This window comes from Psittacula echo, assembly GCF_963264785.1.
Source record: "Psittacula echo genome assembly, chromosome: 2".
Lineage (NCBI taxonomy): Eukaryota > Metazoa > Chordata > Aves > Psittaciformes > Psittacidae > Psittacula > Psittacula echo.
In genome coordinates, this window is record NC_137737.1 from 43613520 (window position 1) to 43640499 (window position 26980).

Below are 26980 nucleotides of genomic sequence, written 5' to 3' on the forward strand. Positions count from 1 at the left end.
ATGTGGTCTAATAGTGGGAATTATCAGGCAGCATTTAACAGGTAAGTTTTCCCAACACCACCCTAAATTATCCCTCCACCAAAAAGCTTTTAAAAGACTCAACAAACTTATTTGTCCTTTGCAGTAATTTTCCTATTAAAAACCTTGGCATGCACTTGTTCATATAAAATAACGATTAGCGGAAATAGAGGAAGTTAAAATCCCACCCATCCTTTTCTCTCCTGGTTTATTTATTTTCCATGTGAGATTAATGAGTTTCCTGCAACAGGGCTAGATCCGCTTACACATTGTGTGGATAAGTTAATATTTATTTCCTTTTCCAAAGGCAAGCAGACACCTTCACATTCCCTGCTTTTTAAAAGCAGAGATCAGCATACACTATGTCAATTGACCCTAAAATCAACCATCCTAAATTAGAAAATGCTAGTTTTACATTGCCTACTGCTGTTAAGCAGACCGGTAAATCAGGCTGAGCTGTACTGCTGGATGCTGATGGGGAAGCTTAATTTAACTGGTTTAATTTATTTTACTAGCAGATACTTTGGAAAGAACACATCTGCTTCTTTAAAGGACTTTCTTTAGTTCAGTGCCTGCCTCATGTCAGGCTCAACTGCTATGTGCAGTGAAGCTCATGGAGGTTGGTTTCCGATGAATTTCTCTCCCACGGCCCGCTTACCCTCCCAGTTCCTTCCTGCATCCCAGTGCCATCGCTCCTTCCTGTGGCATCCCCAGGTGCCTGGGGTCTCCTCCGGCAGGGTGGAGGCTGCTGCTGCTCCTGCCCTTGTGCAGCTCCAGTGGCAAGAGCCCCCTCTCCAGCGGACAGAGTTGTCTTTGCCTGCTGGGGAGGCCAAGTAGTCATCTCTCCTGTATACAGCTACCAGGTTTCACTTGTGGACTTGCTCTGTCACATGTCAGTAAGTGGACAAATGGCGGTTGGCAAGAGGAAGGCTGGGGAGGAGATGTGACAGGCAGATTGTGTGAACATACACGCTACATTTCCTGGGGAAACCAAGTTAAAAAGGAGCTCCTTCTTGCCAGGGCATTATGTAAAAGAATTCCATATGAGAAGTGGTGTGTGTGACTTGGTTCAAGAGCCAGTGGATATTTATACTGTTATTTAACCTCTCTTTCTTCCAGGGTCAGCCTCGGTGCATCACTTGCAGCTCCTTCCTCTCTCTGGTCAACTCCCCCTTAATAACCCAAAAGAGAAAAATCCTTTTTTTTCTTCACATATGGTTTTAAATTTGCTGTTTTAAAACTGGACATGCAGTATAAAAACGTTACAGCTGTCTCAGGCCCCTCAGTTTCTAACTCCCTGCTGCTGGAGTGTGAATCGGGGCAGTGCGGTGGCAGTCGGTGGAGCTGTGCCAGTGTAAACGAGGGGAACTATTCCAACCATGTGTGCAAACTCCACCAGAGATTTACCTTCTGAAACCAAAGAGCTGAAAGTTCATTCCCATTTCACTTATCTGCCAAGGCTGAAGGGCTGAAGTTCAGTAATTCATATTTTTAACCATAATAAATAATGAAACAGCTATAACAGAGCAGGGAAGTCTTTGATGAGGCATTTTATAGCAAGTACAAGAAAAACATTGAATCTTGTGCACAGGAACTGGCAGCTAGAAGAAGCAGGAATGTCTTGGTTCAAACATGTCTTCACTTAAAAAAAAAACCTCCAAGAAAAAGGAACCTGGAGAGTTTCTTTCCTATTACTTTACAGGCAGTACAATAACCCTGGCACTTCAATAAGGGAGCTGTTATACATACAACTTTCTTTGTGCTCAGTGCCACAGATAATGAGCCTCTGACTCACAGAGTCAGAGCAACATGTCCCTTATCTGACACTCCAGACTCAACTAGAATGAATTTTTCAAGACACATGCTAACTGCAATTGAGAATTTCAGAGCAAACAACAGGCAGGCAGTGTTACTACTACATTACCTGTATACCTCATACTTCAGAAGCCTGTGTTTGAAAAGCAGACCTGGTGTTCTGCGCAGTATGAGTACTGAACGTTGCATTACAGAGAGGCATCCTGCATGTTCAAAGGGTTGCCTGGATCTCAGCCCTTCCATTCCATTATAGGCAATAGGAATTCTTAGCACTTTGCATCTCTCTGAAAAGGGGCCTCCTCCCTCAGAAACAACAGGCAGGAGGAAATCAGAACAGGAGGACAGCTGATTTCCCACTTGCCATTTTTAAAGAAAATAAAGCATAGATGATTGCGGAAGTTCAAAGGACTGTAAAATCTTTCAGAAGTGCCCTGAGGCTCCCAGGAAGGATAAGGTCTGACAAGGCAATAGTTTCATGAAGTCAAGGAGGGACTAAAAAAGATGAAAGCTTATTGTGGCCTCCTTTTCTCTTTTCCATATTCATCAGTAACACATGGTCGAGAACTAGTGGAGCAGCTCAAGAATGCTACTGCTGAAAAGGTACAGGTTGGGAGAGAATTTCTCATTGAGGAAGTAAGTATGTTTTTTACAAGAAATACACCATCCAAACTCTGGATATGCAACAGTGATCCATGAAGGAGGTTGTAAGTATTTTTCCTGTAACAAGCCATTTTCATTTTTCATCCTTAATTGCAGTCTTCATGGACATAAGTTCTCAGCTCTTTTATTTTTCAGATTTGTGAGTTGCAAATGAAGACCAACGTGACTTAGAAATTCCATTTGCTTGTTTTACATCTGGCCTCAGCCTTGGCTTTAGTAACCTGAAAATTTTGATTAACTGTTCTTGACATCAAGTTATGATGGGCTGCAATGATGTCACATGCTGCAGCACTGCAGATGCAGAGTCCACAGTGAACAGGATGGGGACACAGTGAAAAATGAACTGTTAGATCAGGGGTTTCTGAACTCTGGTCACCAAAGACCTTATATATTTTTATGGGACTAGTTCCCATGCCTCTTTTGCTTTGAGATTACACTCCCAGCTAAGTGCATAACTTGAGGACTACAGACTCCGGCTCCGCTATGTTTTCTCTCCTTCTAGTCATGTCACTCTTGGACTTGTACTGACCTAGTTTCAGAAAGAGAGATGGACTTTGTTCCATTTCCACATAGTTCTGTAGTCTACTAACTTGCATTGAAACCATTGATTTATTTCTTTTCAGCTGAGAAGGGCATTAAAGTGCTCTTATTTCCAGAGCGAGAATTCTGACCTCTAGGCTGTTATGCAAGCTGTAGAAGGTTCTCCCTGGTGTGTCTGGGGCTTTTTGTGATTGTTCTCTTGGGCTGAGGCAACTCAAGTTCTCCCAGGGTTTTCTTCAGGCATATGGAGCTTTTTCTTGGACCTCTCCCTCTGAGATTGTCCTGCCTTCCGGATAGTGAGCCTGAGAGTCCTCTCTGCCACCACAAACAAAACTGAGCAGTTCTGGCCTCAACCATAGCAAGGCTTTTCTCTGCAACTTTCCTATGTTGTCCTCTACTGCACGCAAAAGCTCAAGGCTGGATGCCTGGTCAGGCGTGACCACTTGATTAAAGTGCTTCAGGTAGCATCACGAGATTTAGAGACTTTTCTGAAACAGACTGAAACATTCCTTTCCCCTGGAAAGTCTCTAGGAAGAAGGACCCAGAGCTGCATCTTGTCCCTAAAAGGAGAAACCTGAATGTTCCTTATGAGAATGGAAAGTAATTATGAATGTATTAGCTCCACCTCTGCGTGGGATTCCTGGCATCAGAAGCTTCCCTGGGTCCTTTGAATGCTGGAGGTGGGGCTCTTATGCCTTTGTGTCCTTGATCTTTGCAGACAAGCAGGAAATAAATTTCAGTTGAGAATTTGTGACATTTCTTGTCCTTTCTAGGGCTGTGGCAAAACATACCAAGATTCACATAGGGAAGATTTTATCTTATGGTCAGTAGGCAAAAGTATTCATAAGGGTATATGATGAGATTATTACAGTGTGGAGACTTGTAGGCATATAGCTATAAAACACTTGCAAGCCAAAGCTAAAGGAGAATTTCAGTGTGAAATACAAAATTGATTTGGCATTCCCTGTGCCCTCAGGTTTCCCTAGATATGTTCTATACATACTGTCACACATTCATCCCACAAGAACAGAAAAGAAAAAATAAGGTGGAAAAAATGCGAGTGGAAAGAACATTACCATTGCACTGAAGAGACCATGAAAAGAGAAAAAAAAACCCTTTTCAATTGTTGCTTCTTCCAAGATGCTGCTGTAGAAAACACAGAAATTTGGTAAGTGCCAATATCCCTCGAAGGCCTTTTCCACCACCTTCAAAGTTAAGTAAATTAAAGACTCATTGTGAGCTGACATTTGTCATGAGCTCCTTTGTCATGAGCAGGTTGGAGCTCCATCAAAAGCTGTTGAGCATGGCTACACACTGAGCTGCAAGATCCTTTGCAATCAGCCAGTAAAGACAGGCAGTCCTGGCAGGTCACTGAAGCTAATTTCTGGTAAGTGTTCAGCCCCTCGCCCCCTGCTCCCCTGGTGAGGTGCAGGGCATGACACCGTACCTGCCACTGGAAGACACAGCCTCCTGTCTCTGTCCACCTTTGTAATTTCCCTAATGGTCACATTTAACATAAAAAGGTTCTTCATCAGAAGTCAGCCACGTCCTCAAAACACCAAACTTCTCATTTGTAAAACCAGAAATGAAATACCAGTGCAATTTATCCTTAAAAAAACAAACAAACAACAAATCACAAACACAAAAACCAAAACAAAACCCCCAAAACAAACAAGGGCTTACACAAAACAGGAGCTAAATGGAACTTAGCTACTATGTGGCCCTTACACAGGGTCCTGTACTGCAAGACACTTTGCTCCTGGTGCAATGTGCAGTTGCAGGCTCTACACACCACTGAACAAAATGTGTTGGGCAGCTTCTGCCAGTGGGAGCCTGCTTCACATGCTTAGAAACAGAAAGAAATATTTCCCTTTCCTAGCTACTGTAATAGTTTTTCCTGACATAGGGAGCAAAGAGAAAATAAGCTCTGCAAACGTTATGTGCAAATAATGACCACTTCCTTTTTGAAGTCCTGTTGCCATTTTTCCCAAGTACTGCTTTCCTTTTCTCATGACTGCTTAAGGTGGCATACAACATGCTTATCTTAACCAGAAGGGAAATATCAGACAAGAGACTTCCCACCTGAAGGTTCACACCTACACCAACAGTGCTTTAGACTTATTCTGTGGTGGGACATAGTGAGATCCAACACCACAAGAGATGAGGTCTTGGCAATGTGGGATGCATTTGATCCCATGGCAAGAAAGTTCTGTGCTGGGAAGTATGTGAAGTACCTGGGGAGTACAGTCCCTTCTTACTGGGCAGTTTGCTCTGTTACCTGACACACCACATGCTGATGATCAACACGTCAGAAGATCCATGCAGTTTTGCAAGAGAGACACAGCAGAGGTGGAATTTTGTGGCTTAGCTGCAGAAGTCTGTAAAGGGGGGGTTTTCATGCGCATGGGATACAACTGGACAGGTCTGTGACAGCAGGACAAGGACATAGCACTGCTTGGCAGTTACCTTGGGAAGAAAATTTGTGTCTGTATGTGCTACTGTGGAAAACATGAAATGTGAAGGAACAGGTCTCTGTCAAGAGAATGGTGTCTTCCAATTTACATCTCCACCAAGGACAGCAGTGTTCAGTTTTGCACGACCACGTTCCAAACAGGCTGTGGCACTAAGGAATCGTCAGTGCACCAGAACATCTTGGAAGCCCCCCTTCCCCCTAGAGCTGTGCTGCCTGTGGGAAGAAAGGCAAACCTGAACCTGCAAGAAGGCAAACATACAGACCCTCAGCAAGCCTTGAGAGCATGTGTAGTGGCTGAACTCACCATCCCATTAGCCAGAGGCTGTGCTGGACAGACACAGCAAGTCTGGTGTATTCTGAGCATGTGGGACTCACATGTGAGTCCAGACTGACAGGGTCTGTGCAGTGGCCATTTGCCCATGATTTCCTCTTCTCTGGTGTGACCTTTCAGTGGTGGTTGTAGCCAAACCTGCAGTGTAGGCTCTGCTAATAGTATTTCTGAACATGATGAGCATTGTGTTTATTTCCTGATGATCTGCCCCTGTCCTTGCTGATGGGAAGCTGTAGGTTGTGTTCTTGCAGCCATTCTCACAGTCGCTGCTGTGTGGCTTCCCACATCAGGGGTGGAACTGAGAGATGCTGCTGGTTTGTTGGACCAGCCCTGTTGACAGGTCGTTTTCTCTCCTATCCACCCAGGCCACTGCATTGCAACCCTTGACTTGGTCTTGATAAGGATTCGTGGGTTCCTTGAGGAAGCCAGAGAATGCGTCACTGAGTATGATGCTAAGTTAGCCAAGTTGTTCCTTTTATTTGTTCAGTGTGAGAAATACCAAATTAATTTATGGATAGAATAAGAAAAGATAAACAGGTAGAAATAATCTTAAATGCAGAAAAATGATGGATCCATGGAAAAAGAGAGTCCTGTGAGCAATACACACAAGTCAGGCTGCCTGCAGATTTAAAAGCTGATTTGAATCCTGCTCCCTGACTGTCATCAATGAACTGGAGGAATGAAGCAGCAAGTGGCCACAGCAAGGACCAGGTTGTGGAAAGACTTTCGGTGCCTGCACACGCAGGTGAGCATCTATCAGGACTTGTAAAAGCTCTCATGAAGTGGGGACCAATTTTGTGGAGCTGCCATGAGTGATCCTAAAGGCATATGCAGTACTACAGGAACTGTGTTGTAAAAGAGGAACATATAAAATGTGTTTGCTCTGATCCCTGAACAGCAAGGAATGTGTCAAATCCAGAGGGCCAGAGGAATCCCAGAGAAAGGAATCTGCAGAGGAAATGCTGCTGCTCTGCCAGGCAGGAGCAGTTTGCACAGATTGCCACTCTGCCCTTGTATTTGCCTCAAAGTCACCATTTGCTTATTATAAACATTGTTAAGTGAAATGTGTAATTCAGGAGCACAGAACTTCATCTGCTTTCAGCCAGAATTCGTAGCATGGGAGGTTTCAGAATTCCTCCCTGAGTTCATTTGCAGGTTTTAACAGTCAATCAATGATATTTCTGTCACAAGAATATTTCTCTCACTTCCAAACGGGTGGTCACTGGCAAGTTACATCCTTAATCCATCTTGTGTGAGTTTTAACATGATAAATGAAAAAGCAGTAATTTTTACTTTACAGTGCTGAGTTTGAATGAGTTAAGCACACAGTCATGGATCTACAAAAAAATATGTTGTATTTTATTGCCCCCAAAGTCTGGATCTTCCTTTCTTTCCCCTCTGTGTGAGGTTAACTGCATGGGTTTTTTTGATAGCTGTGTGCGCTGAATCACTCTTTGGAGGTGCCAGATCTATCCATCGACTCTAGAGGGAAGCAAAGACAAGCTGGCTTCTAAGTTAGCCCTGTCACTTAGATGCCTGTAAAAAGGCGGGACGAATGCAGGCCCTGCTGCAAGGTGTATGCTTCAATCACCCTTTCTGTTTAGAGAATGCAGCAATTCTGCCCTCACTGGAGTGTCCTGAACCAAACGCACTGCAACATAAGGAGGGGTGAAAACTCCAAAAATGTTTAAGACATCCTGAACATAAGCTCAAGCACAGGTTGCTGTGAAATGTTACACATGCTTATTCATATGTGTGTTCAATGTGTAAAAAAAAGACTGGTCCCACTCTATTTTTCATGCTCTCTTTAGCACTTTCTGAGGGTAAGAGCTGTCTCAGTTATTTTAAATGGGAAATCTCAAAAAAAAAAAAAAAAAAAAAAAAAAAAAAAAAAAAAGGAGAAAAAAAAAAGAGGAAAAAAGGAAAGGAAAAATGTGCAAAAGAGGAACGACCTGCAGCTTGTGACAATCCGGTCTCTGAGGGCCTCATCGTTTGAAAGCAAGCTGGGGACCACCGTGAGCGGCAGCGGGCGGCGGCGCTGAGCCCCGGCCGCGGGAGCCCCGGCGGCAGGCAGCGGGGAAGGGCGACGGGAGCATCCGGAGCATCGGGAGATCGGGAGCATCGTGCCACCTCCTGGCGGGAAGCCGCTGCGGCTTCCCCGGAGAAGCGAGTCCAGAGCGATGATGGGGCTCTAGGGACAATCTGTAGCGATGATGTTAGTTCTTACGTCACACCATGGATGCTTGTTTTTTCCTTTACAAAATGTGTTGGATGATGAGACTTCCCTTTCGGTGTACATAACTTCTTTCACAAATGTACTGATTTTCAAAATTAAATGCTGGAGGCAGCAGTAACATACTGGAAGTGACAAAAGATATTGTTTAATCTCATTGCTTGATAGCTGATAAACTGGGAATCAGATTTTACCTTTTCTTAGTGCAGTAGAAACGATGGGGATGAAGAAACTCCTAAAAATAACAGAATAACTACAGTTTCTGCTTTCTCTCCAGCAAATGTAGCCCTTTGGGAAAGTGCAAGAAATACCATCTGTGTTTCCAAAACTCTGAAGTTAATTTGTTGCAGACATTGCTGTATTTACTGTAAATGGACATATTTTGTGTTGCAAAACAACATGTTGCAATGATGAAAAATAACCTGAACACTCCCATCTAATTAACTCCAAAGGGTTTTCTACCTGGAAAAGCTCCATTTAAAAGATCAGTTTGGTTTGCATCACACATCAAACCTATGTGTTTGTTGGGGTTTTTTTAAGTTACATGCATACACATCTTGACAGCTGTTCACAGAGGAAGCTGAGAGGGGAAACTGTGAAGAAGTTGTGACTTCTATGACAGATTATCTTTTTCTGGTTATGAGACAAGAAGTGTATTTTATTAATAGCTACCGCCTTGATGAGAGGTTTCTTCAGAATGGGCAACTCTACAGGCTTCCCTGACAATCTGCCCTTGTCACTGTACCTTGCCATTCCTTCCAGTTCATGTTAAAGGCAAAATAGAATTTAGAAAATAAACTTTTTCATCAGTGTTCAATAGGAATTTAAAAAGATTTCAGAACATAACTCTGAGATAATGAGAATCTGCTTTAATACAGCATATCTGATAGGAACCCAGGGCAACACAGTACTTTACTTCCACTGACAGCAGCTAAGCATCTTTGTTTTAAACTATAGCTGGAATGGAGCCATGAAATACAAATGAAAACCTGGATCCGAATTTCCTCAAAGTTCAGTGTGCACTTTGGGTCCATGACAAAGGTAAGTTTGGAACTAGATTTTAATTAAAACTATTTTGAAGTGTAGAGGGTCCCAAGTCAAATGTTTACCCTGTGAAACGTAAAAAGGGAGGCAGCACATGGGAGGCTAAGACACCGCGACGCCGTGGGTTTGTGTTTGACTGCAAAGATTTAGTATGTTTTTTCTCGTAACGCTTGGTCTTTGGACAACGGAGAGGTGACCCAGATATCAACTGCTCCTGGGGCAGCAAAAATCCCCTTGAAGTTGTTACCTCATTTTTCTTCCAGATCCAGACAACTGGGTTATGGGAATGCAGAAAATGTGGAGTTGTTTAGGCAAGCGATGATGCAAACACAAAGCAGCAAGCCCCGGCAGGCAGTGCTGTGGCAGAAGGGATGACAAAGCTGGGCACTGTCACTGCTGAGACGAGTTTAGTATAGAAAAATGTTTCTGGAATGCATATGGGATTCCTCATCCCTGGCTCATTGTTTGGGACCTTAGATCAATACCACTGCAGCAAAGATTCCCAATGAGCTGAAACAAAACCAAACATGGATTCACGGGAGTGTTGCCATTCAAGAGCACGCATTTCCCAGTTAAATGAAGGTCAGTCATAAATTACATCTCTGATTCCCTCAGGATTTCTCTCTCTTGCTCTGTTTTGGCAGTTTAAGTGCCCTTTGATATTTCAGCAAGGCCTTTCTCTTTGCACATCTGATCTTGATTATGGTTTATGGCAATGGTAATTCTTTACCTCCCCAAGGCAGCAATTTTGAGAAGAGAGGAAAAGCAAGTATAGTATGATTGTTTAGGAGAGAGGCACACTGCACAGTGTTTTAACCATTTTTCCATTTTACAGCTGAATCTCTTCCCCATGAATCATCCTTGCACACAGCAGCAGTAACACTGAGCAATTCCTATGGGAATGTCCCATGACCATCAGTGAGATCACTCTGGAGGCAGAAAAAACCAGGTTGTATATTTGCATATCGAAACACTGAGTTATGAAGGATAAATCTGTGGTTTGGATAGTTTTTTAGATGCTTTCTGTTTCCAGGTGAACATGGAGAAATCAGGTACCAATAAGCACCAAAGTTTTTCTTCTGGCTGCAAAGCACAGCAGCCAGGGCCCAGGGGTTGCCCTCCCCACCTCTCTCCCGCCTTACAAAATGAAGGGGAATGTTCTTGCTCAGTTTCTGGAATGCAACTTTGTAAAAGGAGGGTAGATTTCCACATCGATCAACTTTGTGCCAGTCAGAATTGCTAATCTGCTAAATCAAAAATACACTGAGGCTTTGCATGAGGGAATGGGGTGGGTGAAACTAGGTCCTGCACTGCTTTTCTGTGTATGCAAAAGACGGAGGCAAATGTTCCAGCTGAGAGCATGTTGAAAGCATTTGAGACAATGTGAAGGTGGCAGAAAACGTTGGATGATGATTTGCTTTTTCCTGTGGGTGGCATGAGGCATTTTGTTACAGGCCATTTTCATGTCGGTTTGTAATATGTAACTTCATTCTTGTATTGCTTTCACTTCACTGGCTTTGTTACACCATGAGCTCCTTGGGTTCATTGAGGCTCTTGATGAAGTTTGCAATGTGGAAGGCTACTAAATATGAATTCTTGAAACTAATCTGCTCCCAAACAACAAATACTTATAGATTTGGGGAGTGATGTACAGAAAGATTTAATTGCATTCAAGGCACTACAAATGCCATCCCGTTAGCAAAGACCAGCGATGGGTACAGTGTGTTTCATAAAGGCAACCACAAACGTTGCACTGGAAAGTGCAGGCAGCTGCAACTTGTGGAAGTTTGGTGTTTGATTCTGGTGCCTGGCAGAAACACAACTAGCAGAATTGACAGTGATCTTTCTTTTGTTTTGTTTGCTTGTATAAGACATTTTAAAAGCTTAAATGTATTTTTAAATATGTCTACATGCATTTTAAATTGGCCTTAACAGAAACTCCCCAGGTACACACTATGTTTCGCCATGAAGATACCAAGGACACAAGGTGAATGAAGGATACCCATAACATTTTCCCCAGAAGAAAAGTTTCCTCACTTCTCATACATAAGCCTTTCCTAAAAGTAATGCAAAACTTCCACAGAGCAGGAGTGGAATAAAGCTGTACTGGAATTCACTATTCCAGTGACACAGCAAACTTGCTCGAGGAGCGTTTTATAAGCCAAAATTTCCACTTAGCTACTGGTAAGGAAGGGTCCAAGGTGAGATTTTCCCCTTTATTACTTGAATCATAACTTCGAGTATTAACATGGAATGTACAACTTGTGAAGTACACCACATGAAGGGAAAAGGTGTTTATTGCATATGTCTGTACATTTTCACTGAGGTGCAAAGGTTGAAGAGTTAGCTGGGGGCCTTCCAGCCTGCCTGGGTAGCTGAGGGTGAGAGCATGAGCCAGTGGGGAGGCCCAGCACTGGACTGCCAGGAGTGGGTGGGTGCCCAACCTTGAGTGGCAAACACTGCACAAGGAGAGCTCTCCTTCACTGTGTCCTTCTCTCATAAATCCACCTCATTATTACAACAGGGAGAGCTGCGTCCCTCTGCTGCATGCCTTGCTGCTTTACAGAAAGGGGAAGTAAATAAAAAGGAACAATGCTGGCTGCTGCTGCAGGAGGGACACAAGGAGGGAGAACAATAGTCCTGACTCTCCTCCTTGCCACCACCCTGTTAGGAGAGAAGAAGCAGGATGGCTTTGTGCACGCCCCTGGAGTTAATCCAGATCAAAACTAAAATCAGACGCTGGGCTCATCAGCATCTGCTGAAGGAAAAAGCAAGTAAAATAGAGCACAGAGACATGTTGTTTTCAAGGCTCTAAGAGAGTGTTGCTAAGGAAAGAAAACGATGGGATACAAGGCTTTGCAATCTCTGAGTAACAAATACACTATAAACACTGACCTGAGCTCTAATAGCAGGATCAAGCTTTATTATTTATGCCTTTGCATTTTTTTTAGAGTAAAAAGGCAGATTTTAGTTTTTAAGTTAAAACTTTACAAATTTGTCTCTAAAAAAACATATTTCAGTTCCTTTTCTTGCTCTGTATTAAAGTCTTCTTGTAAGCATGAAAACTAGAAGCTTGTTTTTCTGTTATGAAATCTTAGATTCTTATTCACTACATGAATTGGGGGTGGCTGAAGGAAACCACAAACTACCATGAGATTTATTATAAAAAGTATGAAAGTCAAAATTAGGTGCAGCCCTACTGTTTTATTTTTGTCATGTTCTCTCTTATTGTCCCCTCTGTGATGACTGAAACAAATCATTCAGGTCTAGATTGCATATTATGATACACACAAAGCCTCCTTTATGTTGTTTGGGCCAAACTAAAAGCATTTGTTGAGAATAACTGTGCAACAGCATTAAAATTCATCTTCATTTGCTGAGGATTTAATTATTTCTATTGCAATAAATTATTATTCCTGGTAGATACTAAATTTAGTTTTTTAATAAAAAACATTTGAAAACCTGGACAATTTGTCAGTTCTTGTGACATGCTCAGGAAAATTCCTCTGGGATGTTCTCAGCAGCTTACCCTCTCTTTTTCAGTGTCAGTTTTACTGAAATCATCTCCCTCCTGCCCTTTATACAGTGTACTTACTTCTATCATTAGCACCAGTTTGATAAATTATTTCATTCCTAAATCCCATCTTCAGTCTCCAGCTAGATGATGTGATATTTTTGGCCTTTCAGACTCCAAAGAAAGCCCTGTTAAGTGTTAGAAAAACCTTCTGTTCCATCATCTTCCCATTTACCTTTCCCATACTCATTTCCATGAGTTAAATATATTGTGATGTTAGAAGGTCCCTTAGACCCTCTTGCAGCCCTGAAATTGCTTGTTCCTCTAACATTCCCAATTCTGGGAAGCATCATGCCAGGCTGATATTTCTTATGGCAGAAGAGAGGCCATGTAGCAGATGTGCTCTCTCCCAGGAATCGGCAGCCTTCCCTTCCTCCTGCCATCCTGCAGGGCTTCCAGCTTCTGCTGGCCTGAAAGCTTCAGAGCTCAGTTTCTAAACCATACTTTGCTCCATGACACTGGCAGAGCATGTTTGGGCTGGTCTGGAAGGAGCTTCCTGACACATGTGAGTGAAACATGGTGACTGAAGAAAGCTGGGTGAAGTTGCTGAGTATAGGAAAAGATGAATTTAAATATTTGTGTAAAGAAAACAAGTTGTGTGCTACAGCACCTACAACCATGGATTATAAGAATGCCTTTTTTAAAGCCATCATAACTGCCTCTCATTTGATTGAAGTATAACATGGGGTGAAATTTTCTATAGGACTTCAAACATAACCAGCATCTTAACATTCAAAAAGATGTATCAGGCCAAGCACAAATTCTGACTGTTGTTAAGTCATGGAAAAGATCTAGAATTGCTCATATTTGCATTTTTGGGCCTTTCATGTTTATGAGCTTTTGTATTTCAACCTTTTCTTTACAAGAAACAGAAATATAAATGAAAAGGGGGAGACGAACAAAGAAAATGCCTTGATTTCAGGAGCCAGGCCTCTGAAAAACACACCAAGAATCTTGAATCTTAAAGTCCAGAGCATTAGCAAGCGGAGAACAAGACCCTCTAACTTTCAGTAAGCCTTGTGGTGTAAAATCCTCTTGAGCACTTATTAAATTCCTAGAATTATCTCAAAACTCATTGCAAAATTTTAAGATCAGTTTTATTACCTTCTTTGCTACCATACAGGACATAGCACTAGCATGAGAACTTACAGATGTAGAAATTCAACACTTCAAATTCCAGTTACACTGCACAGCTACTTGGGTTGGTTTTAGGAGCTTTGTTCATGCTAATGAGATTATTTTAGCCACAAATTGAATCATAATTTCACAATTTAATAGAATCTCAATGTAGCAGAGGTAGCATCAAGTAGGTTGGGCAGCATATGCATCCCCCCATATATTGCAGAACAGAGAAGAGACTCCTAAGTTCTTCTGACTGGAACACCGCTAGCCTGCCTGGGGTGTTTCTGTAAGGCATGCGTCGCCTGTATTTATTTAATCACCTGCGCTTTCCCAGCACCCACATGGCCCCTTGTCCCATGGTCCTTGCGAAACCAACTGGCTCACTCATGTGGTGGGAATGACTGGCTTTGGAAATGGAGGCTGTGCTGTGCCCTGAACATCCAGGCTCTGAACAGGTACGGCACTTAAAATCTCTCCTGGATGAGATTATCCAGGAAATGTACTGGCAGCCAAACAGATTATTTTTGATGCCTCTTTAGAACATTTGTCTATGCTTTCCCACCAAACATCCGAATGCAGAAGTTACTCATAACAAAAATGTTCACACAAGGTGACATGGAAAGTTTTAATTTAAGTTCACAGAAGTCAAATTACACCTTGTTGCATATGGTCACTGCCGACTTCACCAACACCTAAAGCTATAAAATATGTATCAATGTAATCTAAGTCAAAAGGCTCATCTAATGTCTGAGAACCAAGCTTCATTCTCACTGATGGCTTGGCTTTGCGAACGAAGATTTGGGAAGGGTTTTACCCACGCTTACTACAAGCGCGATGATGACTAAACAGGCAATGTGGGATAGGCAAGTCCGGTTGGAAAAAAGGGTGCTTGGTCATTCAGGATGTTTCCAAACAAGACTGTCATCTCCTGGGTCAATATCAAGTGACCAATCTCCTGAACCGCCTGCATGCAGAGTTGGGTCTGCGGCTTCCAGTGCACCTTATAACCTGCTGTTTCATCCCTCACCTGTCGCTACAGGGCTTTGCAAGTGAGTAAACCCTTTGAGCCTGCGCAGTGGATTTTTTAGATGAGGCAGAGCTTGCGCGATCCTTTGCTCTAGCTACATCAGTGTAATAATACATGGCATAGTAAGGCAGTGAAAAGGGCTTTTAACAAACAGTTACAGACAAATTTCAATATGCACTACCTTATTAAGGTCATATAAAAGAAAAAAAAATAATAATCTTTTAAGCAGGACTTGCAACCAAGAAACTGCACACAGGAGTGTAGCTACTGGAAAAATAATTGCTTCACAATGACAAGAAAACTCAGTATTTCATTGTTTCACCTTTCCCTTCAACAGAATTGGCTTTCCTTGGAGCAAATTATCCCACTTATTATTATTCATACCTTCAAAGAGAAAGAAAATTCTTCCCCTACTCTGCCCAGTAATGATGTAGGAGGGAGTGAATTATTAAAAAAAAAAAAAAAAAAAAGCCCTCTCACTGGCAACTCTGCTCAATTCAGATCGAGGGCAGCAATTCTGTCCCTTAGTGCTTTTCCTCCTCTTTGAAGGAGGTCAGTACCACACACTGCTCTGCCCCAGGTTCTTTCACTACATTATCAGAAGTCTGCCCTTTCTTTGTCATCTTTGTCAGAGATGAAACCATGTGTGCTAATAAAAGAAAACAGTTTGTCTGGTCTGGAGGAGCCAGTTGGTCACCAAGACTTTGCTATCAGCAAATAAAACCAGAAACCTTTATGCAAACCAGCAGGATTTTAGCCAGGGTGAAAATAACTGAGCTACTGTCCTCTTTCAAAAACTACGTTTGCATTCAATCACCCCAGACAACAGGAAAACCAATTGCTGCTAAAAACATTATAGAAGTCTGTGCAGACACTGTTGGTACACAGAGATTTCACAGCATGCAGACTTTTAATTGCCTCTCCTTTCCCTCTGCAGATGAAGGCATCTGGAATGTTTCTCTCTAGCACACCTTACTGTGGAATATATTGGATTTTAAAATAGAGCAGGATTACAAACAAAATTGCTGAATATACACAATGTCTTGACAAAACTTTTTACAAGTAGCCTTACTGTGAGCATACTCCACTCCATCTTACGGCATGTTTATTTGCAATATAGGTTGCATTCAGAGCTTTCAAGAACTACACAGCTGATGTCTAACAGCTTCACCAATGAAATCACTGATCTGCAAGCTCCAGCATTATATTCCTTTTTTTTTTTTCTTGAGTTATAGTCTTTTATCAGAGTGCAATCATTTCTGGAAGAAACTCATGTCAGTCTGCACACAGCCTTAATACTAATTAAATTAGAACATCCCATATAGATCTTCTTTATTCGCACAAGACTGTAACAAAGTCAGCATTTGCTAAGACAAGGACATTCACATTGACAAACATAATACACTTTTGTTCTTTAATCTCTGCAGTGTATCAGGAATATCACATTCCGTCCATCACTTCAAGCTACAAGACTTTTTAGGGTGGAGTTTTCATAGGATGAAACTCCTCTCTCAGATCAGGTGTCTGTTGTTTCTCTACCATGTAATATTCTTACCCCATTCAACCATAACTTCTCTGGCACTATCAAACTGAATGAAATGCTTACCTTTGCAAACATTTTTTCTAAGTGTGCCAGAACACGTTTGGACAATATGAAGATACTGAAAGGATCTCTCACCCACCACATGGAAGAGCAGCAGCTTGGGGTAACTAACACTGTGAGCAATGGCCTAGGAAACAGGGGAAACAAAAGCTGGGTAGCAGGAAGAGTAGGATACGGGTACAAGTGAGGTTTTACACTGTAGCAAGCCTGTGGGGGCTACTAAAAGCAGAGGTTGCACAACCTAACGGAAGTTATTAATGACCAGCCTACTTAAATTGCCCATGGTGTGTGGTGTCCCTGCCCGTAGCAGGGGGTTGGAGCTTGATGATCTTAAGGTCCTTTCCAAACCTAACTATTCTATGATTCTATATGCCATTATAGATAGATTTCAGATCCTCTACTGTATTAAAACACCAAGAAGCCTTGATGTCTAGAAAACCCTTAAAAGGTGTTGGTATAAATACCTGTTGGTCTTACATAGACTAGCATAAAACCAATAAAAAGTCTGTTGAAATGTTGATATGCTTGACAGACCAAACAGCAGGTCTGTAAAGACAAGCTATCTGAACAAGTTTAGGCTTGTGAAGGTAATTAGCAGCTATCATTGAAAATTCTTTCTGTTACTCAGACCCATCTCCTACAGTCAGTTCCCAGACACCTGTGAGTAGAGGCTTGGAGAGAGCAGGTCTGGGAAGTGAAGAGTAGCTGCTCTGGAACTGGAATACATTGTCATGAGAGGTGTATGCATGGAGAACTGAATAACACTTTTAAACATTATCATGATGCTGCATATGATGTGAAGTACATAACTAGTCATTTATATCTATTGCTTCCCCCAACACACAGGTCAAGGAAGCATAATCCAGTTGGTTTATGTCAAACACCAAACAGGACACGAATCCCTGGGAAGCAGTCCAAGTCACAGCATTCGGTTGAGACTGAAAGAGCAAAGCCTCCATTCTTAGATCTGTCCCTGATTTGAGGCAGTTAACTACCAAGCATCACTGTTTATCAAGGGAGATGAAGATATTAACATTCTCTGTAAGATACATGGTGATTTGTTGATTGAAAACACTAGTTTATATATCCCATATATATATATATATGTATATACTCAGCATTTTAAAACACTTTAAAAAATAAAACCAGAAATGGCGTAAGCCCAAATCTTGTTTTAGTTAAATTGTTGCTGTACAAGTTTCTTTCTGACATTCCCAAAGAAAACACATATATTCACATGTACAACATGACTGTGTATGGCAGAGTGCCACAGGAGGCCTCAATGAAATACTTCATTAAAAAAACAAACAAAAAACTGAAAGTACATTCCAAATTGAACAAGCAGCACTTGTTGCAAACCATTTAAATTACTAAGGGGCACCACAAGACTTGCAACTTGACTGAAGGATTAGACAGCATCTAAGCAGGAACTTTGTGTACTACACAGTGAATACAAACCACTTAGGGGCTTAAGGGCTTCAGTGGAAATTGGGCATCTCTATTTTTCCCCTTGGCCACAGGTTTCTGAAGTTGAACAACATGAACCTAAAGCAAAACCACGTTAGGCTTCAGAGAAAAGCCCAAAAAAGGAACAGGATAAATACCCTTCTCATGGAATCATATCTAACGCTGCATGCCACTAAAAGACAGAACCTTGAGTTTCAAGAATAGAAACAGGTTACACTTTTCTAGCAAGTCTAGTGACTCCTGAGCACACAAAATTTCACAAGTGTGTCCACATGGTTGACTGCTTTTTGGACAGGCAAATTAACCCTTGCTGAGTGCAGCACTGCAGCAGCTACACTGCTTCTGGATGTACCTGAGCGCCTGTACTTTAAAATATCCTGGTTCCAGTCAGGTTATCACATTCCTTGTGACTGACATCATGGACTGGGTTTTCTTTTTTTGCAGCTTGCTTTAGTGCAACAGTAAACTACGACCATTATAACCCTTAGTTTGAATCTCACAACACTACCATAAGCCAAGCTAACAAAGATGCTCCTCTCTCACCACAGATGGGTGGTCTCTACTAGAACATCAGCTCTTCTTTTGCTCTACACTCCCAAGGGACGAAGTACCCATTATCTTTTTGCTAGCAGCAGTTGTTGAGGAAAGATCTTGGGTTCATGAAGCAAATAAAGCAAGGAAATACACTTATTGTTGGACAGCAAGCAGCACATATCTCTAGCAGGATTTCTGTTACTGAATGAACAACTGCATAAGCATATGAAGAATTGCTGCTAGTTTTTGTTTCCAAACACCTGACACAATATGACTCAGCCCTGAATACTAACTATATTGAAAAAACTCATCACAGGAGTCTGTCATGCTGATTTTCAACTCAAAATGTTCTTACTGCACAAGAAAAAAGAGGCTTTAAAAAAATTTAAGCTTGAGAATATAAAAAGAATTTTGTCTCAAATAAAGACAAGCCCAACCAGAATGGCTCTCTAAGCTGAACTGACTTGTTAATAACCCTATAACAAAAATAATACTACAAATAATAATCTCATATGATTCTGAATACAAACAGGGAGATTTGAAAACATTTACTTTGTTTTTTACTATGCTCAACTAAATCAACTATATAAAGTGGCTTAAAAAACAAAAAGGTAAGTTACAGATCTGTCATGGTCTATGATGGAAATAACTTTTTTTTTTAAAGTGTTCTCAATAAACCACATATAAATGGAAAAACCTCAAGAGCTCTCACTGGAGCATGAGAACCTATGCATATGAAGCTCAAAAAATAACACCTGAAAGATTTAATTTTGAAATGCTCCATGAGCAGTATATTCAATATCATACTTTTAAAAATGTTTTTAATTGTTAAAAATTGTTCAGGCTCTTACTTTGTTTTATAGTCTCTTCCTAATGCTTCTGTCACCTTGAATTAGGCTGGCCACTGCAGGAAGCTGTGTGTCTGCCTCTAAAGAGATAATAAATGAGAAAACTCAGCACTGTTATAAATCCCTCAGAGCCAAGTACACATTCTATAAAACACAAGTGGTGGTAAGAAAAGAGAGAAGTCATCCTACATAACTTCATATGCCTTGAAGTAAGGTGCAAGCAAAACTGAAGCTCCCATCACAGGAAGTGGAATCACGATCAATCCTACAGTATGTAGGATTGTATGTGCAGTATGACTTCTCTCAAAAGCATTTCCCTGAACATGATCTCTGCCTATACGTGCCTATTTTCCTGCAATGCATATGAACCCTATTCCAAGAGTAACATTTTCCCATTTATGATGTTTAAATTAAGCATGCTTAAAAATATTACCAGCTTTCAACGATGTAACAAGCAACAGGCTTGCTACAATCAAAATGCAAAGATTTGACAACATTATTTTTAATGGCACTGCTAAGCAAGATATCCAGGTTTGTACTAAAACTTACTAACATCGTAGTAGTTACTGCAGCATATTGATAGTCAGGTCATGCACAAACAAAATAATAAAATTCAGACTGTTCTATCCCACCAGATCTTGCAAATCTACTTTTGAAAAGACTATGAGTGTTTTAGTAACTCCACTTCTTCTAACATCATATTACTGTAAAATTAGACTACAACACTGAACTACTTTCACACAGATCTTGTAAGATAAAGCTATGAGTGACCAAATAATATATAGCTCTGTTTTCTGCATGTCTGAACTTCTCCATCATGTTTTATTAACAGCTAATATGCAAGTAAATTGTGACCTGCACACATCTAGCTTTCACAGCTACATATTGAACAAAACTTTATCTGAAAACCAACTGAGGAAGACAACAATCAAGGACCACTCCGGGGCAACTGAAATCAAAGATATTTATAAAGTAGTTAAGGGGCAAAACCCAAAAACCCCTCAAAATATTCCCAGTTCAAAAAAGTCTTTGAACAGTCACTGGCGAAGCAGATACTGTGCCGGATGCGCCCCTTATCTCCCCTGTTACACAACAGACACTGACAAAACAATCAAACTAACCCAAAGCTAATCTGTCCTCCCTCCAGAGGAAAAAAAAAAAAAAAAAAAAAGGTACAAGCATCTATATTAAAAACACACACATCCATCAAAAACAAAGCTAAATGAACACTATGATTTTAGGAAAACTTGTCTATCCATCAACATACACAAACAAATCAGTATTAAAGCATCTATTGATACTTCTCTGTTCACTATTGAAAAGGGCAGGGGGAGAAGGAAAATCCGTCGACGAACTCTTTTATTTACTTCTTGCATAAAACCCCAAAAGCCCAGGATCTACTCAAAGGTACTTTTAGCAATTGCCACACGCAAGTCAAGGATAATTTCACCAACTGCCACGAACTACACCTACTAACTCCAATTTCCCTTAAGCAAAATCATCTAAGGAGTAATAGATACTGGTCTTCCGTGCAGGACTCTACACAATGAATTAACTGTAGACATTGGATCCTTCTGCTAACAATCCTCTAAATGTTCTTGTTGCAAAATTAAAGAGTACCTTGTTCCAATTTAGCTTAATCCACTTAATCCATTTGGAGTGAGACACAGTGATACCACAAGAGCTAGATGGAATTGATACTCAGTTCTGAAATTGCAATCCAAGACCAAATCATCTGGATTTAGATTACAGCTTGCTTCATTGTTTGAATGGACAGTTCTTTGGCTGTTTGAAGATGTCTGGTCTTCCTAGTCTGAAGGCTTCCTAGTCCAAAGAAACACATCTTTGCATTCACCAACACATTGCTACCTTTCTGCCTAAAATCTCCAAGGCTTTTCCTAAAATCTCACATGGACTGCATCTAACACACTGACAGGACTTAAGATTCTTTATAAGACCTAGGTCATTCACCAATTACTTTTCACAGATCTACCAGGATAAGAAACACTAGTAATGCATTCTGTGTGAACCTGGCATTACACTTACCCAGCAAACAGGAGGGTCAGATTCCACACCCTCCGGCTGGAATCAGCCACAGAACATCTGAGCATGCCAGCTTGGGTGGCCAGGAAGAAGTGAAAGGCAGACAGAGGAAGCAAAATGTAGGTTGCCTCCGTAGCTTACTTGTCAATGGATGTAAATGAGGAGGAAAAGTCCAGACTTTAGGCAAACCTCAGGTTATTTCTAAAATTTCATTTATTTCGTAGCAGGAACCATAGCTCACATCCCCTAATGCTTGTCTTCCCAAACCAGGACTCCACATCCATACTTCTCTTTAGTCTCCACTCCAGAAATTAGATCCCACCCTAGTCCACTCACCTCCATTCCTGTTAAGGGGATTAGCAGAAACTGCCTTCGGGAGGTACCTGAACTGAACTGAAGGGTAACTGCCCCTGCAGAGACATTTACAGGTTGTGAGCAACTGCTTGTACATGGGATTTCACCTCGTGGTTTGTATAATCACCTCTATACAGAAAATTACTCCAACATACCACCCATAAGCAGTTTCTTTGGTAACCACCAAACTCTATCATACATAACAAACTTCGTTTATTTTGCAGGAGTCAACACTCGGATGTTTTGAAAAACCTGTCGATCACCAGAGTTGTACATGCTAGGTACGTACACATTAACAAGAATTGCTATAGAAGCTAGTAATAACCATCTCTCCTCCAGTTATGTGCTGTTATCTGGAAACAAGGTGGAGGCATCACTATACTAATTCAGGAATTTTAATCCAGTGCTCTAGATACATTCCACTAGAGCTTTGAATCAAACACAGGCCAGAGTTTCAAGAACTGTCTCCTCACATACCAGACAAGCTACAAGACACCCAACACAGCACTTTAGATCAGGCACTACAGGTAGGTAACCTGAACTTCTGTCATTAAGGCTCCTAAAATTCAAGCACCCAAATAAATTTCTTGATCTAACATAGAGTGCCATATAAAATCAATATAAAAAAATAAATCAGAAATAAGTATGATGCTTTAAATTTACCATACGACTTATTTCAGGCAAACTTTCCCTTGCAGGCTAGCCCTATGGAGCTGCTGTAATCTGCAAATTATCATTTCTGTTCTAACAATATTGTGTATTAATTTAGTTTGCATGTGTTCTAAACAAACTGAAGCTGTTTAAGAAAAGCTACTTATGACAAGACTTATACTACCTGAAAATGGTTTACCACTTCAATAAGGACACAGTAAGTTCATTCAGGTTAATACAAAATATAATGATAAGAGCTATTTTTGAGTAACAACTCTGCAGGTGCACTTACTGCACAACAGCTGCCACACTTGGGAGTTCTACAAATAGGCAAACCCCAGACATATGATATTATTGCTCTCCACTTGTGAATCTCAATTTAAACAGAAATTTTACAAATTGGCATCACTAAATGGAATTCTAACAGCATTCCAACTTTTTATTTGAAAGTTGGGAGGCTCTGGTGTGTGTAAAGCCAACAGTTACATTTTTTCCATTAGTTTTGTAACGTAAAAAAAACCCCAAAACAACCCATCTCCAGTATTTGTTTTAACACTGTACTAGCTACACTTAGATGTAATAATGGCCACAAAGTAGATTTCCTTAAAAACTCACAAGGCTTCTCTTAAAACTCTACTTTTAACAGCCTAAGTCAACAAAAAGAGGCATTATTCATAATCTACAAATATTCCAAGGCAAACAAACCTGTAATTATTGTCTGAGATTAATAAGACATTAACTGTGCTGTTCTGTATAAATGAGTCTTCTAAATGAGCTTCCTACATCTTTTTTCCACATAGACAATTTCAAGTTCCCTTCCAGATAATAAGAAGCAGCAGTTTATATATATGTAATTCTTTAACAGAAAAAAAAAAAAAAAAAAAGAAAAGTGTCCTTGCTCTTCAGTTAATGCCTTTTCCTGAGTCTTCTTTTTTGGATGTAAATTAGTTACTACTACCAGGCTAAGGGAAGAGAGTATGTCAAGAAACATCCAGTCCAACAAATCACTTCTTTGCTACTAAAAAATATCAACATTTTTGTGTTTCATTTCAATATGGACAAGGTAGTCCTGAATACTGTAATGCTACAACAGCAGAACCCCTGGGATTATTTATCACCTCAGTATTACTCAAGTAAAGCCAGCGGAAACGCCATACAAGTAAATTGCTGATTAGCTCATTCACACTAATCCCTGATGGAAGAACATAAAATTTGCTCCCCAACTGGAAGAACATAAAATTTGCTCCATACTATTGGTGAAAAGCTATTACTGAAACTATTCATATCTACATAACCTTTGTACTTGCACCTGAGAGTCACAGTTATGAAGGAAGGAGGTTAACTGCACTTCTTTCAATTTAGTTCCTTGGTATAGAATGAAGATTTGACTGCAAGACACAGTTTAAAGTTACTGCTATAACACATGAATGAGCAGGACAAAATACACATGTATACACACACACACAAACACAGAGAGGTTTACTAACTACTAGAAATAGAAAACAGGATTATACTGAGATTTCTGCCATCCTGTTGCTCCTCCCTGATCTCTAAACTAGGTTCTATTTTAACCTCATCTGTAAGAGTGTCTGACAGCTGCAAACTATTTCTAATATAATTTCATTTTTATTTATTTCTCACCATTCCAGGTTATTCACTATTCTCCACAATCTTAGTACATTTGACAGATCAGTATACAGCTAAAGGCCACTAAAAATCAGGTTTCTGTAAGTTATACCATTTGTTTTTAGCTAAGATTATCTTCTTGGGCATTGTTTTGTCTCTAAGTATTTTGATTGAACCCCAGCATTTTCTTCAGGACTTTTAGGCACTATTTAAAGACAGTCACCTTTTCCTTATCCATAACTGAATTAGTTAATTTGAGTTTACATGGTGTGGCTGCCTGCATTGCTGTCCCCTGCATGATGGAGGCATGCACTTGCAGCAAACCCTGCCTTTCACAACAGTGTGCCTCCTTTCTAAAGGCTTTTGAGCATAGCTTCAGAAGATGCAGGAACCATATACAGTCTTAACACGTTCAGCCTTCATACCTTGCATTAATCATGTTTTCTCACCTTTCCCTTCCATTAAGCAAGGTAATTAAGAGATGACTGTAAATAGAACTTATCTTTATGCATGCATCAGACCAAACTCCTAAATCCCTAGAGGAAGGTACCTGATCTACTTGCATCTACCAGTTTTCAATCAAATAGGAATTCACTGGTAGCCATCCAAAAAATGACCAATTAAAAAAATGGTATTTTTTCCCTTTCTTCAGAACAGCCTCAAAACTGACATATCAAAACTGACAGTATCACATCTGCCTCAACTACCCATTTGCAATAAAGCTGTGTAGTGTTTAAATAATTGGTCTTTTTTAACAGCAAAAAGGCAACTTTATTTCATCTATTTTCTAGTGCATTTAAAAACAATAACAAAACATACAGAAAGGTTGGAAGAAAAATCCCTCTCTGCTTATACTGTTGATGTAAAGTTCTGTGGCTAACCACATTTCTCACCTAGTAGAATTTTAGCACTGTGGAGTCCAAACTTTTGACTGTTTCATGTTACATTGGTTTTCAGTTCTGGTGTATGCTTTAAGCTTCCCACCTCTTTCTTCAGGACATTGAGTAAAGTCCTAGAACTGTCCAAAATCTTCATGTAAGCAGCTTCAGTTTCAGCAAGAATTGCATCAAGCTCATTTCGTGAAGCTACCTTTTGGGCCAGGTTTTCACATACACACTCCAGTTGTTCATTCAGGATTTGGATTTCATGCTGGAGTTTACTTTTTTCCTCTTCCGCTTGCTGGATTTGCTTGTTCAGTTCTTCTTTTTGCATACACAAGTCTTCAATGCATTTCACTAGCTCATTATTGTAACCCTGAAGAACAGCTCCCTGCTGAGTCATCCTCCCAGAACTCTTCCACTGCTCCCTGAAGTCCCCGCTCTGCAACAGCCTTCTGCACTCTAAAAAACCAAACTAAAAACCACACAACAAAAAACAACAAAAAACAACAAAAAGAAAAAAAAAAAAAAAAAGAAGAAGAAAAATTATGTAAGAGAGTTACCATGAACAATGCTATGCTACCACAGATGGAGGTTAACATGCCACATATCTCTTCCTTTTCCAGGAAGGGGACAGGAGAAATGGGGCATCTACACCTTTACTAAAAGCTGGTCTCTCCTACGACACCTTAATGGCAATACCAAAATACTTCTATTATATTTTGTCATACCTTAATACCATTCTGAACAGAATGATACCTCAGACTTCAAGGATTTGGTCAGAGAGAAGTAAACGACCCTTTCCCCAAAGACGCCTCAGCAGTCACCACCACCATCCCCTCGGCCGCTGATGAAGGGGATCTTCCTCGCACACCGAGCGTCAGCCACCGCTTCCCTCAAGAGAGCCCGGAGCCACACGGACCACACCGACCTGCTGCTGGTGCCTCCCTACGGGGGCCGAAACGGCAGTTTCCCGCGCCCCGAGGCGCGCACGAGCTGCCTGCTCACCGAAGGCGGCCGTTAGCGCCCTTCACCCACCATTCACCCGCTCCCTTCCGCGCCTGGGCCCGAACCGTTCTACCGCCAGCGTCTCCCTCCCTCAGAGGGCTGCGGCAGCCCAACGACGTTTCCGCAAGGGCCGGGAATAGGGCCCCGCCGCCGCAGATCTGAAGAAGACGGCGCCAGCGCCACAGGGGCCTAGCGGCTGGGCCTGACCCTCCCGGCTACCGCCCCAGGGACATTTTAACAACCCCCTCACCGCTGAGCGCTTCCTCGCAGAAGACGAGCAGTACACAAAATGGTTCCTGCCTATACATCAAGTGCCTGGGCGGAAGGGGAGGAGGGAGTAGGTAAGAGACGTTCCCGTTCTTATCTCACACCCGGGTGCCGCTCCCCCCGCCTCGCTGCTTCTCTCGCAGTTCCCCCTATTGCCCCACCTGCCTGGCGTCCCAGCCCTGCTGGCTCCCACCGACAAGGCTGGCTGCCCCAGGGTAGCCCTCCTCCCTCTTGGCCCGCCCGTGCGGGAAAGAGACGAGTAGACAGGCGCGGCCCCGGGCTCCTTCGGCCAATCAGCCGGGCGCGCCCAGCCAACGGCTGCTCCAATCGATAGTGCCTCGGAGGCGCTGGGTGAGGGGTCACGGAAATACCCGAGGGTTTCCGAACAGAGCGCCACCCTGACGGGAGCATGAAAACATCTCTACGGAAATAACCGATGTTTTCCGAAGACAGGTAGTGTTCGGGAGAGGACGACGAGGCGGGCAACCCGGGGAGAGGAGGAGGGAGGGAGGAGAGTTACGGAACGAGCCGATGTTTGCCGAACGGAGAGATTGAAGGGCGTTGGGCTCGGCGGAGGCAGCCGATGTTTCCCGAAGGCAGAGTCGCCCGAGAGCAAAGGGGACAGAGGGGACGGAGCGTGTCGGAAAGAGCCGAAAAGAGCCGACGTTAACCGAGCGCGGCGTCGCCCGAGTTTCCCGGATGTAGTTGGAGGAGCAGCGGCGGCGGTGGCGGCGGGCGCAGCGGGGGGAGGAGGCGGCCGCGGCGGCAGCAGCACCGGTGGTGGAGACGACGACGGCGGCGGAGTCCGTGCTCCCGGAGTGTCTCAGCGCGCGCGGGGCCGAGTTGCTGGTGTCTCCCCTCTCG

The 26980-nt window shown here is 41.9% G+C and overlaps 1 protein-coding gene across 4 annotated transcripts; it reads right to left on the reverse strand.

Moving 5' to 3' along the window:
* Positions 1–13253: 13253 nt before the first annotated feature.
* LOC308218202 (microtubule nucleation factor SSNA1-like) lies at positions 13254–26531 on the reverse strand. Of its 4 annotated transcripts, XR_013956322.1 has the most exons (4): positions 26282–26531; positions 24857–25316; positions 19293–19369; positions 13254–16567 (listed from the first exon to the last, which is right to left on the reverse strand). XR_013956322.1 is itself a non-coding variant. In XM_080611959.1 (3 exons), exons 1-2 carry the CDS (start codon positions 26525–26527, stop codon positions 24900–24902), a joined length of 663 nt encoding a protein of 220 aa, XP_080468085.1. In that variant the 5' UTR covers positions 26528–26531; the 3' UTR covers positions 13254–16567; positions 24857–24899. The 4 variants fall into 4 exon arrangements, 3 of the variants coding, with proteins under 3 accessions (XP_080468085.1, XP_080468084.1, XP_080468086.1); XM_080611959.1 differs by lacking the exon at positions 19293–19369; XM_080611958.1 differs by lacking the exon at positions 13254–16567 and having other exon boundaries at positions 16574–19369.
* Between the last annotated feature and the right edge of the window lie 449 nt (positions 26532–26980).